Consider the following 14,812-nt stretch of genomic DNA (forward strand, 5'->3'; position numbering starts at 1 on the left):
CTGGCACCCTGGATCAGGGTCGTGGTGTCCCAAGAGCCTGCAAGGTGCAAAGGAGGTGGGTAACAGCAATATCCTCCCCCTGCCTTGATATAAATCCCTGCATGGTGGTGAATGGACCTCCTGGCAACAGCTCTTTGAATGCTATCCTGTGTGGCAAATCAATCTCTTCTTCATCTTCAAGAACATCCTGGAGTCTTTTGCTTGGGAGAAAAAAAAAACTTTGGTTGCTGTTAGTTGAGTTGGGGTACTGCAAAATTTTCTCAGCATGTTCCCATTTACTGGATTATTTGGGCTGTTTTGTTGTTCCCACACTCTGGGCTGTTGTCTTCTTGCCAACACAATCCACACATTTAACAACAGTGACACTGCACTCTGTTGTATTTAAATTCACCTTATTTCCTTGGCTTTCTCCTGCCGTGAGTCTGGAACTTCCACGTCATCTTCAAGTTTATCAGTGATGATTATTATCATTTCCTCTGGGTCAATCCCAAAGACTCTGAACAACCCAGGGTCCAAAATAAATAAATGGAAGACTTCAATATCTCTAGTCTAATTGAATTTCAAATTGCATTATAAGATCTCTTGCTGAAATAGTTTTTAATCCATTTAGTATCCCAGATTAGGTTTTGTACCATTTTCCTTTAATTGGGACTGTGTTCAGGAACTGTTCAATAACTTGCAGAAATCTAAGTAATTTATAACAGGCTTATCTTTATTAACCAAACTTACATTCTCATTAAAAAAACATTCATTTGTTTGACATGACAGACTTTCCATAAAACTGCTCAGGCATATCAATCAGGTTAGCATCCTTTAATTCATTACTAATCACAGCCTATATCAGATTTTCTTTGATGCTGTTTGGGATCAGGTTTAAACCAATGAATTTGTAATTACCTGGGATTTTCCTATTATACAGTCTTTGGATACTGCACAGACTATCCTTACAAATTTATGCAAAACAGAACCAACACACTGGGACAGTAATTTTCTTGGCAATCAGCTGGAATGAGCAGGACAGCAATAGGACTGCCCCAGACCCACCCATACAGGATTTCAGCATCACAGAGATTTGGGGAGGGAAAGACCTTCAGGGATCTCCAGGCTCCTCTCTCACGCCCTTCCATCAGATTTCCCAGAGCCTTTCCCTGGGAAAGGGGAGGATTGAGATCCTAAAAGCTCTCTGGACTCCTGTTCTAGTTGTTAACTACTTTAGTTGCATTTTTTCTCCCCTCCTAATATCTAGTTTTAACATCATTTTCTGCCACTTACGTTGATTTTCTCTTGTCCTATCACTGTACAACTTCAAACAAAATCTGGTGTTGTCTTTTCAATAATCTCTCATAGACAGGTAATGACAGCAATAAGCCTTTTTATCTCAATAACCTCTACTCTTCTGGGTCCCACCAAGTGCTCTCTGTGAGCCCAGGGCTGCCTCCAGTGTGGAGAAATGCCCAGCTTCACCAGTACCCCTCTGAGAGCTGTTTGTTTAGTGCTCTCTGCCAAAATAGAAGTGGGCAGATATATTCACCCAGCCTAAATGCTGCCTCAGCCCTTGGACCTGCTCGGTGGAGAGTGCCCATGAGCCTGGAGAGCCTAAGGAAAGCCTTGAGCAAGAGTCAGCTGTGTGCAGTTAATGAGAAAGAAGGGGCAGGTGGATCTACGTGGAACTGCAGGTCTCTGTGACCTTGCAGGTTTGTGTTCTTCCTTGTTGAGAGATGTAATCATTTTATGAAGAAGAGTGACCCAGAGAGCTGGGGATTTAATTTAATACATCTCATATAGGCCTGGGTTTGTTGTCTGATTTATTAAAAGATAGCAGCACAATTTTTGGTGGGGAAAAAAAAGAAAGCCATCTCTGTGTTGGACACTATAAAATCTGAAAGGGTAAAGGGATGCTTCAATGAATGGTACACTCAGACCCCTTAATTGCCTTTCCTAAAAGCCAGCTTGTTCTCACACTGAGCTGCAGAGGGGAACTTCAGCAGGCAGGTGATCTCTGTAGGGCTTGCAGGAGCATCATCCTCATCCACCACCCTAAAAAGGGTTTTAATGAAGCCTCCTAGCTCTAAATGCATGCCCTGGGAAGAAGAGGGAAAGAGATGAGGGGATGGGAAATGTCCTTTTCCAATCCTTCTGGATGGAAAAAAAAGACAGGGCAAAGACTGGCATATTGCAGAGGTGAGCATGGGTCTAAGAGACAAACTCATTATTAATTAGATCTGCAATAATGGAGTGAAATGAATAATGGTGTCCTATGTGGCAAACGAGCCAAGGGTGCTCTGCAAAGTTCTGTACAAAAACTGCCTTGCAAGCCCAGCAGGAGGGTGTGAAACTGTGTTTGGAGGCAACAGAAGTGCAAAGGATGGAGCAAAGTTCCTGTGGGACATTGGAGCTCTCTGGGACTGGACTGACAAACAGGGAGGAGATTGCTGAGGACAGGAAGGTGGGGGTTAATTAAGTTGAGAGAGATAAGAAAATGATGGAACATCTTCCTCCAAGGAAAGGAAGGAGTGAGGGAAGCAGAAAAGGGAGGATGAACATCAAGCTGTACAAAGGTGGGAAACAAGACCAGGAAAATTTTGTCTGTAAAAGAATAGTGTGACTGTGGAGGACTAAAATGAGAAAGACCAGGGGCAAAATGAGTTTCAATTAGGAAGGGATATAGAGGGTGATAAAAGGGTGCTCTGCAAAGGTATTGAAATAGCAGGAAGGCAATGGAAATTATACATAACTGAATTAATGGAAAATGAGAGAACAGAAATAACAATAGAGAAAAGACTGGAGCATTCATTAGTTTTTATGCTTTAGCTATGGAGAGAAATAAAATATTTTAAAAAAAGACTATGAGCTGGTATTTATCAGGACCACTTTTACTGCAGAGAGTAGGACAATCCAAACGAGCAAATAAACACCACTAAAATCATTCAGAGAAGTTAGGCAAATTCAAGTCAGCAGGACTGGATGAAGTTCTCCCTAGAGCACTTCAGGCACTGGCCAGAGCAATCTGACTCATTAGCAATTATCCAGGAGAGAAGGGAGGAGATCCCAGAGGAGGGGAGAAGGGCAAACACAGTGCCTGCCTTTAAAGAAGGGGAAGCAGGACTTGGGGGATTACACAGCAGCCAGTTCAGCGTGTAATGCAGAAACTGTAATACAATAAACTGTGCAACGATCTCTTTGTGAGCATTTGACTGACAATAGAAAAACATACAGTCAGTCAGACTGGATTTGTCATAGAGGAGTGATGCTAAAACCATCCAGATTCCATCTTTGAACCCAACAATTGTGTTGTAGAATAAGGAAGATGGAGCATATGTCACGCATTTTGAAAGAAGCAGGGTTTTTAACACCATTTCACATGACATTTCCATAAGCTGACCAGGAACTATGATCTCTGTCAAATCATCTTAAGACATACTTAACAGAAAATGAATGTATTCACACAAGAATCACTAATTCCTTTCCTTTGGATTTAGAAGGTTTTCCAAAAGGGCTCCCTCAGGGTTTGCTCCTGGACCTGATTCTAATATTTTCATTAGTTATTTGGATGACAAAATAAAGATTATATAAATACTCCAGAGGATGTGTTCCAAAATGTGGCTGGGAAATCAGAGTAACAGTATAAAATCAACCAGATTTCGTTCAGTAAAGTAAAAAGTAACAAAATTTGTCAATGCAAAGTGGCAAAACTCTGGTCAAGCAGGCATTCAATGGAAAAAAGAGCTGTGAAAGAGGCACTGGAGAGGACACAGCTGTTGCAAAATAAGGCAAATCTTATTCTGGGGCATTTGAACAAGAGTAAAACATTAGAAGCAATGATTCCACTCTAACAAGGAAATACCAGGTGTGGGTTTGGATGCTGTGCTAGGAGAAGGTAGAAGAATGCCATAGACAAATTATACAGGGGCTGGAGAAAGCAGTGAGAATTATACGTGGTTCAAAAAAATTGGAGGATCTTCTTTGCTTTTTCCAGAAGGGAAGAAAACGTGTGAGAAGATGAAAACTGCCTTCTAAGGCAGCAGAGACTTATAAAAAGGTTATTGACAGTTGTTCTGGGTCCCACAGAAATAAATTGGCAAAGATTGTTGTTACTGGATTTCTGGGAAAGAAGAAAACCCCACAAATTAAACCCAAAAGCTTTCTAATTCAAAGCAAATTTATGTGAATTAAAATTTCTAAATCGGTTTGTAAGAATTCCTCCCTGGATGTTGAGTAGCTTCTCTCAGAGATGTTTGGATGCTGCTCAAGGCACCGAGGAGAATTCGTGATCTTTCTCCATCTCCCCTGTTCCATGACTGTCTCCTCAAGGCATAACAGTGCTTCCATCTTCCCCATGCCTGGCCAGAATGTGAAATATCGACGCAAATCCTGTGTTTGCACTTTAGCAGAGCTTCAAACACTCCGTTGGTGTTAATTAATTATCCAACGTCAGCAGGAAGCCAGCGATACCAAAGGCAGCACAGAGCTTCCCTGACCAATAACAAAAGCAATCCTTCCTCCTGTGCACTGCAGAGCTCCACCAATTCTCTTCCCTAATGCACCACAAGCAGAATGAAGAGCCTCCTTCTCTGCAGACCTCCCACAGACAGCGTGTGGCTGCCAGGGATGAATGTGGTGTTGAGGTCCTCGCTCCCGAGGGCTCCAAAAAATCGGGAGCGTGCTGGAAGGCAAAGCAGCCGTGCAAAAACACACATTGCATGTCAGGGAAACAGTGTGCTCCTCACTTTTCCCTAAAAAGGAACATCAAATTTGTGAATAAAGGAATAATACATGGATAAAGTTTGCCAGAAGTGTTGTTCAAGAGGAGCAGGTGGTGAGGAAAAAGGAGGAGGACGTTCGCAGGCTATATTCCTATCTGGAAGAAATATACTTTCTCTGAACTCTAAGAAGATTATGAAACAATCTGCTGGATGTCTCTGGGTAGTGATAAAGGGAAAGAGAAATCAAACAAAACCAGGAGCAGTCTCATGGTAGAGTCCATTGTACTTCAACTAATGAAAAAAAAAAAAAAAGGAGATATAGGAACATTTTTTTTTTAAGAAAGCAATTATGTAATGAACAAGTGCTGGTAGACCTGAAGGAAAATGATACATCAAGGATATTGTGAATTTTAAAGTGAGAAAAAAGAGAGGGGGAAAAAAAAGAAAAGAGACTAGAAAGACAAGAAGAAGAACTTTAGATTTTGACTGATGTGCAGCATAGCCCTCAGGGTCTTTGGGAATTTTCTGGAACTCTGAACATGTTGCCTTCTTCCTTCTTAGACTAGCACCAAGTTCTGAATGATCAGATGGCAGGGATGGGTTTCTGTGGGCATCTTTCTTCTTGCAAAGCACTTACTTCCGCCATAAAAGTAGCATGACTGGACTGAACTTCTCAGTATAGATGTGCAGCATGAATTTGAGGAGGGAAAGATATCCATCTATATTTTTAGAGAGGGCAACTAGTCAGTTCAGCTGGTCAGGCAGTATGGAGAGACCCTCATGCCTATGAATTTGCTGCTGTATTTTATATTGAATATTTAACAAAGGCATGGTACCAAAGGTTTTCAACTTAAATATCACTTCATGGATCTTGTGTGATGCTCACGGCCATGATTGTATGCTGATCCCTATCCAGCAACTAAATAATTCCTGTTTCCAGGAGGATGATACAGAGACCAAGAATTCAATAACGTATACTTGGCAAATTCGATGCTCCTTAAAGGTGGGACCCTTTCCTTCACTGGGCAGATGAGGTGTGAAATCAATGTTCCTACAGCCTCTGCACCTCTCTGCTCGGTCGCTGGGGTGGCTCAGCTACTGCACTTCTCATGCTGCTGAAGAGGTGGATGAGGAAATGATCAGAGAGGGTAGGATGTGGTTAAAGCCTCAGTTTGCTAACTGGGGCTAATGTGAGGGAAACATATCTCACATCCATTAAGGCCTCCAGCAATCACCTCCCACGAAGGCGAAGGAGCAGCGGAGAAGGAATTGTGACTTCCTGAGCCCCAGCAGCTCCTAGAGCTGTTCCTGTTAATATTCAATTATGTGCTGCCATGGACTTAGAGCAGCTTAGAGCTGAACCACGTCTCACTCCAGTCCCGAGGCTCAGCTGCAGCAAACACAGCTGCAGGAGGCTGAGCCACGGAGAGAAACAGCCCCAAAACAGGGTTATCACACCTCCAGCTGCCTGTGCGGAACCAGCGTGTAGGAGGAACTGCTCTGTCCACCCCTGCCCTCTCCACCTCCCCTCTCCAGGATGTCAGACTTTGGGGAGCTGGTTATTCTGTGAGCTGTGGCCAGGCTCATCAGACTCTTCCCCCCTGTTTTTACCCTGGATGTGCCAATTGACCACAGAATGCTCTGCATGTGCTTCCTCTGCATCTCACACCACACAGCTTCTGCTGCGTCTTTTCCTTCATCTCATTCCCACCCCCCCCCGAAGTGTGTCCCATCCTCATTGACCCACCCACCCTCTGATAAGCCCCTTCCACTTCCAGATCATGGTATTAACTTGACATTTGCAAAAGGTCACCGTGTTTGCTCTGCCTGAGTGTTATATTGCTCACTCTTTTGTTGTTCTGCTTTGCAAGCTCTTCAAGGCAGAAGTTATCTCCTTGGGTGTGACTACACAGTGGCCAGGAGAACGAGGCCCCTGGTCTCAGCTGGTGTCTAAGAGCTAAACCAAAAATAATAACTTGGTCATGGACGCGGAGGCTGGCTCCAATTTTATAGATTATTCATCAGAGGATAATGAATCTTAATTTAAATGCAAAAACCTTCTTCCAGAAGAGGTCCGTAAGCATGATGACAACTAATGTCTTAATTTCAAGGACTACCAGCATCAGATCCCTGCTGTATTTCCAGGAGTCCGGTTGGACCACGTGGTATTGCTGGAGCATATGCCATTTGCTGCAGGAACAAATGTGGGACATAAGGGAGGTGACACACAATACATACTTGGTGCATCCAGTTTATGCAGATGAAGTCCTGGCTTTTTTTAGCCTGGAGTTTGTCATGCTGGAGCTGTTTGTTGCATCAAACTAATTGCAATGGAGATGAGCGCGTTTGGTACGTGCAGCGTCGCGGTGTCCCCCCTCCGGTGGCTGCTCCCAGCGAGATCAGCTGGTGGAGAAAGGACACATAAATTAATCCTTTGCTCTCAGGTGGGAATGGATCTGATCCTGTCTGCAGTCCTAACCTGACCAGCATTCCCTGAGGTAGGGATGCAGGGCTGGAGCTCTCCCATCTCTGTTAGGCTGCCGGGAGGGCTCCAGCCAAGGTAGAGACCCAGCACCACTCATGAGGAGACACCCCAGGCTCGGATCTTCTCAAACATAAACCAATTCTGAGCCTCAGCTGCAGCCAGGCTATGCCAGAAAGGAAGATGGGAGAGTGGGGCTGTCAGATGCAGTAGCCTAAAGCCTGTGGTTGAGGCTGCTCTTCACCTGATGCTGGCATTGCAGAGGAAATGCATCCACGTCTGGAAGAGGTGCAGGTGGGGGATCTTGGCCTTTAGCTTTAGTGCCAAGAGCAACACGGCACCAGACTGACAGCTGTGCTGGCTCTAGGAACAGCCCGACCTGCTCCTCTGCCATGGTTTGTTTTGGGACTGACACAAAAGCTAAATCATTCCCACAAACAATGTACAGCCATCCCCAGGTATTAACTTTCCCGTTGCTTACAGTGATACCCCTTAAATTCCTCTATTATTTTGCCTCAAAAACAGCTCATTCCCTGAGTTAGCCCAGCTCCTCTGCTTCTCCCTGATATCCCCTTGCCAGCCAGAGAAAACTGTGCTAGGCAGGCTAGGGCAGCGCTGTGGCTCAGAGTCACTTCACAGAGATTAATTGCCTGCCAGGGGTGGATTGGTGGATTCAAGGTGGATGCCAGCCTGGAGGCGTTAGGGCTGAATTCTGCTTCAGTTCTTGATCCGAGTCTCTCCCTCCTGCCCGTGTGCACCTCGCAGAAATATAACTGAGTTTGAAGTATCTGTTTCCTCCCAAATTCATCTGGAATTCATTAATGGGTTCAGAAGCTTTTGGGAGAGGGGGATGGACACATACCTGCACAGAAAAGCAACGCAGCAGAACCTTTATTTCCTTAGGGAGGCAGCCTAAAGAAATATTAGCATTTATTCTCATCTGTTGCTGAGCTTACGACCCACACAAATAACAGGGAATAGCGAGCAAGCAGCCGGCTGCAGAATGGGAACAGGGAAAATGACTCAGCAAGCTTGGCACCAATCTGGAGAAAATGCAGGTACATTATAACCTTGCTTGAGCATCAATCTCATCCGTGACATGACGTAGAAACAGCAGCCAGTGTAGATATTTGGATTTGATGGAAACATTCCTTCTGATAAATGATTTAGCTGTGCTCTTGCAAGTAGTTATATCCAGGAGCAGAGCAGGTGAGAAGCCTTCATGTATGCCAGCAAAGGAGAGAAAAAGTTCAGTGAAAACCTCTCACTACTTTATAAATATGCTTTTTTTTCTTCTGCTATCAGTTGACAAATAGCTGCTGAATTATGGTTTCATGCTTTGTTCATGTCATTTTCCCCAAGAACAGCATTTCCTGCTACATCACCTTAGAAACTCGATCAACAAACACTCTGCTCTACACATAAACAAAGCTTTATTTTACCCCATTTTTGACAGCAGACAGCATTTTAGAAACCAGAATATTTCGGGTTCTCTGGGCTATTTGCCTCAATTTCACAAACTGATTTTGGTTTTGAGGGCCTGTCAGCATTGTTTATACCTATATCTGTTGGAGTAGTGATGTTTTTGTGTGAGCGGCAAGGAAAATATATTGCTGCAAATTGCTCTCTGGAATCAGACTTTCTTCTCTCAAGAGTCTAAATGAAACTGCACTTTCTAACACGTGGGAACTAAAGAGTGAAATTAATAGGAAGGAGAAGTGAAACAAGAAAACTCAGTGTCAACAACAAAAATGAATTAAAAAAAATGAAGACAACTCTGAGAATTAAGCAGGACCATCTTCAAAACTCACACTCCAATAAAATTCAGGAGTGTTATCTCCAGCAGAGCACCTGAAGAACTGTGCAGCCAACTTCAGCCTTTTCCTTGTGTAATAACATCAAATCTTGTCCTGACCTCATGACAAGGTCTTTCTTTTTAACTGCAGAAAACAAGATCAGAGCCCTATAAAGTTTTCTTACTTTGTTTCACTAGATGAGCATTTCCCAGGTAGCTGCTGTGAACAAACAAATTAATACAGCAGCAAACTGGGGATTTTATCTGGCAGTTTTTTAAAAAACTCAGTAGCCCCAGCTACTGAGCCTCCTGTGATCTGCCACCACACAGAGTCCATCAGTTAGGGATTAATTTTAAGGCAGATATTAAAGCCTATCACATGATCAAGGATTTTCCTATATGTGGACTTCAATGGGACGCTTTAAATCCTGTGTGTGTGCATGGATATGCACGTGTATGTGCACGCCGGCGTTTATTCATGGGCAGATGCAGCCTCAGGCTTCTTCAGGCCTTTCCAAGGAACATAAATTTAGGAGAGGGGACAGAGAGAGAGGCAGAAGAGTCATCTTTAAACTTCACATTTTTGAAATCAAGTTTTTGAAGGAGACAGGCTGAGGGGGAGAGAGCCAAGATCGTAAAGATTTTATAACTAACAACATTTTTTAAGAGGAGACAGAATCTCTCCTCTTTTTTAGTGCAAGATCTTGCAATAATTTAAAGCAAATTTGGGAAATAGCTCTCTTTTGACAGAAATGCTTCATTTTCCTTTTCTGCTGGGCTGTAACCTAAAGCGTCTTGGCTCGAGAAAATGAAATAAAGCTGAGCGATGATGCGCTGTCACCGCTGCTGCCGCCACTCTGCCTCCTGCAAATCTCCCAAAATCGTGCACAGCTCTGCAGGTCAGAGCCCGGGAAGGCAGCAGTGCCTTCCCCTTCCAGTGTCAATCCTTACCCGGGGCTTTGTGAAACATGGACGGGGTTTGCAGCTCTGCCCGAGGTGCCGCTTCCAAGGGTTGGTGTGGAGAGGAAACTCTTCCCATGACACAGCAGAACATCAACAGCAGCAGCAGCAGAGTAAAACAGATCAGTTCTGGCAGTACTCCTAAAAGACTACTTTAAATCCCAGCTCCAGCCTCTTCCTCCTTTAAGCACGATCTGAAGAAGGGAATGCGGAATAAAAAGAGGCTTAGCGAGGCAGGGGAATGAGGCCCCAAGATATGGGAAGCAAGGGAAATTTTAGTTAGGCTCCACAGCAGTGGGACAGTCTGGATAAAAGGCAGAAAGGAGCCCAGAGAGGAAATTCCCCCAAAACTGGATGGGAAGGAGAGATAAACATAAACAGTGTGGAGGGTGGACGAAGGGAAGAGTCTGAGAAGAATTAAGGAAAGGAGGATGAACTGCTCCTCACTTCATTAACTCTTTTCAGCTAAAATCATTAGTAATTTTTACAAAACTAAAAAAAAATTAAAAAATAAAAAATAATAGTAGAGATATCTGAAACACTGATCTGCTCGATATACAGCTCATTGCATGGGCACTGGAAATGAGTGGGGCAGAGAACAGGAATTTCAAGTCCAAAGCACAAATGGGAGAGCTGAAGATGATCCATTGTCACTGCAGGATTGGGCCTGTGCTGGGTGGCCGGGCAGCTCTGGTCCCCTCCCGTGGCTGACAGCCATCAGCACCAACCCAGCAGCTAGAAAAAAGTCGTTTATATGACTTCCTTCAAGAAAACGTGGTGGGACACCGAAGAAATTAAATCCCCAACTTGAAATTTACTGCATCTGTGGATCGTGTTTTTTTTCAACTGCTGAGGTGCTGCTGGAAGCTGTAAGGAAGGAGTGAATGCGGGATTTCTTTTCCTCCTTCAGTTTTTAACAACAAATCTATGTCTCCATTCTCAATCTAGCCTCTAAAGCCTTGCACTTGATCACCAGCACTGACATGATGCCTCCGGTTTGGGAGCAGAATTTGGGGGCCTCCCACAGGAACCTCCCAGAGGGAAAACCCCGAGAGCCCCCTGCGCATTGTCAGCCCGGCGGCGGGACCGCGGAGCGAGTGGGCTTCAGCTCCCTGATCCCAAATCCTGGGGGCTGCTGGAGAGCAGGGAATAAAACCCACTTCAGCACCGCAGGCGGAACAGCAGCCGGAGGAACGCGGCGCTGCCGCCGGCCGGCCCCGCACCCCCGGCGGCTGCAGCCGGGCAGCGGGATGCGCGGGGAACCAGAGGCTGCCCGAATTGTCGGCATCTTCCCTTCGCCTTCCTGTGAGGGCTGGCTGCTTGCTGGTAGTGTTGCAGCGGCCAGCGCACATCCCTAGGAGCGGCTCCTCGCAGCAGCTCGGCACGGAGCCGGCTGTCGGGAGCCGGCGGTGCGACGGGTCGGGACGGTGGAATCGCTTCGCTACCGAGTGGCGGAGTTAAACGCGGCGGTGGCGACCACCGCATCGACCCCGCACGGGCAGAATCTGCTCCTCCTCGGTCCGACACAAACAAGGGGTTTTTCCTCCTTATTTTATTTTTATTTTTCTTTTTGTTGTTTTGGATTTTTTGTTGTTGTTGTTGTTTTTCTGCCTCTTCCAGCAACGGAGACCCGCCGCGGCCGTAGACGAGCAGCGGATCCCGCAGCCTCCAGGAGCGGGGTCCATCCTTCCGCACCGTGCCTGCCCGGCCGGTTATTCCCCGCTTATTCCTTTCTGCAAAAGAGAAGGGGAAAAAAAAACCAAACAAAACCAAAATCCAAACACCAAACCAACCCCTAATAAATAATAACAGAAAAAGCAAGCGCAGCTACTTGCTTTAAGCAGAGGGCGGTAGGAGCAGGGAGCGCAGCCCCCCGGGGAGGGAAGGGAGGTACCGGAGGGAGGGCAAGCGAGCACCGGCGGGGCTCGCAGCCCCCCGGGGGGACCGGCGGGTCCGGCGGCGGCGGACGTGAAAGTCCCCTTTAAGTTTCCATAGAGAGGCCTCCGGGTGTCACATGATGGACATGATATAACGAAACAACATCGTGGGGAGGGACGGAGGGAAGCAGTGGGGGAGCCCGGGGAGGCGTCGGGGAGGTGGCGGTGCCCCCCGACCCGCCCGCCCCGGCTGCACCTGTCTCGGCGCGCCGGGAGCGCGGTGTCCGCCCCGCTGATGGGGCTGCGGGCGGCACCTTCCCCCGGGGAGGAGGAGAAGGAGGAGGAGAAGGAGGCGAGCCGGTGGCGGAGGTAAGTTACCGGCGGGACCGGGGCGGGGGGCGCGGGGTGCGGGCGCGGTGTTGGGCGGAGGGGTTGCGGGGTGTGTGCGCGGGGTGTCCGCGCTGTCCCCGCGGAGCGCCGGGCGTGTGCGCGCCCTCCCGCCCTCCATGTCCGCATTCCAGCTCATGTTGCGCAGATAAAATTCAAACTTGAGGTAAACACAAGCGGCGGGGGGGGGGGCGGACGGGGAACTGGGGGGGAGGGAGGTTCGCTCCATCCCGGCTCCATCCCGGCTCCTGCCGCCCCCTCCCCGCCGCTCTCTCCGCTCCGCACCCGCGGAGCCCCCGCGCACCTGGGGCAGCGCCGGCATCGCGCTGCTTCCCCCGGGGAGGGAGAACGGAACGTCGCTTTCCCCGCACCCCCGGTAAGACGCGGCGGGTCGGGGGCGGGGGGGACGCGGCGCGGCAGGTGCGCGGGGCGCTGTCGCGACATGGCGGGGGGGGGGGTGTGTGCGTCGCGACATGGGGGAAGCACAGCCAAGTGACAGCGCGGAGTGGTGGGGGGGGAGAAAGAACGGGGCTGCGCCGCGTTGTTTTCCTCGGTGTTGCGTGGGTATCCCGATTAGAGCGGGGATAACAGCGGCGCCCCCCGCCCGGTCCCGCTTTTCTCCATACGCATTTCCAAGTGCGTATGGAGAAAACAAGATGCGGAGCGGGGCGGGCCGGGGGGGGGGAGGCGGGGAGGGCCGCACTGCCGTTCGCAGCCCCGGTCCGTGACACAGGCGGTGCCGCCGCGGGGATATTTAAGCGCTTTAAGCGGGGCGATGATGGAGGCGGCCGAGGGCGCCCCACAGGTGGGTGCGTGCACGGAGAGGGGCCGAAGCGCTGGTCGTGTGGGGAGCGCCAGAGCGGTCCCGCACTCCGCGCACTCGCGGCGGGCGGCGCTGCCGGGTCTGAGAGCGAAGCGGGGTGCGGGGACAAGACTTGGCAGCCGCGCGTTGCCGAGTGGCGCAGCTCCGGGCGCCGCGAGCGGTGCGGGGGTGACGGCGGTGCCGCCATGGCGGGTGTGAGGGAGCGGCGCCCTCAGGGGGGTCCCGCGGCCCCGCCGAGGGCGGGAAAAGCGCGCGCGGCCCCCGCCTGGCGCCTCCTCAGCACTGCACCAAGGCGGCGGGGCGGGAGGGGGCGGGGGGCGAGCGGGGGGGGGGGGGGAGGTGGCGGCCACGCCCACCGCGCCCCCCCGCCGGCCAATCGCCGGGGCGGCGCGGCGGGGACACGCCCCCCCCCGGCGCGCTCCGCGCCCTCCCGACCAATCGCCGCGCAGCTCGGCCCCCCCTCCGCCGCCCCCCGTCGCCCACCCGCCTGTTTGTTACGGTCCGGGCCACGTGCCGGTGCCTCGGGCCGGTCACGTGGCCCCCGGGGCCGGGGGGTCTGACGGGAATGTGGGGGGTCTGGAGTTCTCCTGTCCTCAGGGGTCTGACGGGGATGTGGGGGGTCTGGAGCTCTGCTGTCCTCGGGGGTCTGACGGGGACCTGGAGCTCTGCTCTCCTCGGGGGTCTGGTGTGGATCACGGGTGTCTGGAGCTCTGCTGTCTTCGGGAGTCTGACGGGGACCGGGGGTTCTGGAGCTCTGCTGTCCTTGGGGGTGGCAGTGTCTGATGGGGACCTGGGGACGTCCTGCTATGGGATCGGACAGGGTGACAATGGGGGGCTGGGAGCCCTCCTGTGCTGAGTCTGAATGGGAACCCGGGGGTCTACAGCTGTCCTGTCCATGGGGTCTGATGAGGAACAGGAGGGTCTGCAGTTGTCCTCTCTGTGGGGTCTGATGAGGAACAGGGGGGTCTGCAGTTTTTCTCTCCATGGGGTCTGATGGGGAACAGCGGGGTCTGCAGCTCTCCTGTCCATCGGGTCTGATGGGGAACAGGGGGGTCTGCAGTTGTCCTGTCTATAGGGTCTGATGGGAACAGGGGTCTGCGGTTGTCCTCTCTGTGGGGTCTGATGTGGAACAGGACTGGCTGCCAGCTTGGGAAGAGCCTGAAGCCCCCCCAGCCCAGAGGGGCCTGACTCTGGCTCCCTGCCCATGGAGCCTGAATCCCCCTTGCCCAGGGAATGTGGCCAGGACCCTCTTGCCATTGCCCTCAGGCCCTTGCTCCCCATGAGCGTCCATTCGGCCCTGGCCCCATTAAACCTCCTCTGAAGGGCCTGTCCCTGGCTGCTTTCCTGTCATGGCCGAGCCGTGACAGCCTGTCCGTGGCTGGCTCTGGCCTCCGGAGAGGGAGGTGTTTTTCTCCCGAGGAGAGCTGTTTATGCCCAGTGATTTTTTTTTTCTATTTTTTTTTTTTTTATTTCTTTCCCCTCCCTCCGTGCTCTCCTGCGTAAGCCACAGCAGCAGCTCGGTGTCTGCCCAGCCCGGCAGTGTTACGGCACGGCTCCTTATGTAGGTGAAGCCGGGGAACGCTGCAAGGATCGTGTGGAGCTCTCAGTCCCCTGAGCCCGGAGCTTTGAGCCTATTTATAGGTGGGTTGGGCAGCGTTCTGTGTGAAGGACTTGCTCCACGTTCGATTCCGTGGCAAAACGAGGCGTCTTAACCTGATGGTGTTTTGGTTTTTTGGGTGGTTGTTCCTGGGTTTTGTGGAAGGCTCTGGAGCACGGGTTGTTAGT

The 14,812-nt window shown here is 50.0% G+C and overlaps 1 protein-coding gene and 2 long non-coding RNA genes across 12 annotated transcripts in view; 2 read left to right on the forward strand and 1 right to left on the reverse strand.

Moving 5' to 3' along the window:
- Positions 1–684: 684 nt before the first annotated feature.
- LOC135301516 (uncharacterized) lies at positions 685–13,500 on the reverse strand. Of its 9 annotated transcripts, none has more exons than XR_010363247.1 (4): positions 12,509–13,500; positions 11,101–11,673; positions 8,048–10,134; positions 685–7,106 (listed from the first exon to the last, which is right to left on the reverse strand). XR_010363247.1 is itself a non-coding variant. In XM_064421679.1 (2 exons), exons 1-2 carry the CDS (start codon positions 13,212–13,214, stop codon positions 11,102–11,104), a joined length of 1,278 nt encoding a protein of 425 aa, XP_064277749.1. In that variant the 5' UTR covers positions 13,215–13,496; the 3' UTR covers positions 7,119–11,101. The 9 variants fall into 9 exon arrangements, 1 of the variants encoding a protein (XP_064277749.1); XR_010363248.1 differs by having other exon boundaries at positions 8,048–8,097; positions 9,932–11,673; positions 12,509–13,496; XR_010363246.1 differs by having other exon boundaries at positions 8,048–8,181; positions 9,932–11,673; positions 12,509–13,496.
- LOC135301518 (uncharacterized) overlaps positions 12,049–14,812 on the forward strand; it is a 102,325-nt gene continuing 99,561 nt past the window's right edge. Inside the window, exon 1 of one of the 2 annotated variants that reach the window (XR_010363270.1) lies at positions 12,049–12,186. This is a non-coding gene — a long non-coding RNA (uncharacterized LOC135301518). Of the gene's footprint in view, positions 12,187–12,260; positions 12,371–14,812 lie in introns of those variants that run through there. The other variant, XR_010363269.1, reaches the window with a different exon arrangement.
- Positions 13,765–14,812, forward strand: part of LOC135301520 (uncharacterized) — a 29,661-nt gene continuing 28,613 nt past the window's right edge. The window contains exon 1 of the long non-coding RNA XR_010363273.1: positions 13,765–14,668. This is a non-coding gene — a long non-coding RNA (uncharacterized LOC135301520). The remainder of the gene's footprint in view (positions 14,669–14,812) is intronic.

The sequence above is a fragment of the Passer domesticus genome, chromosome 5 (genome assembly GCF_036417665.1).
Source record: "Passer domesticus isolate bPasDom1 chromosome 5, bPasDom1.hap1, whole genome shotgun sequence".
NCBI lineage: Eukaryota > Metazoa > Chordata > Aves > Passeriformes > Passeridae > Passer > Passer domesticus.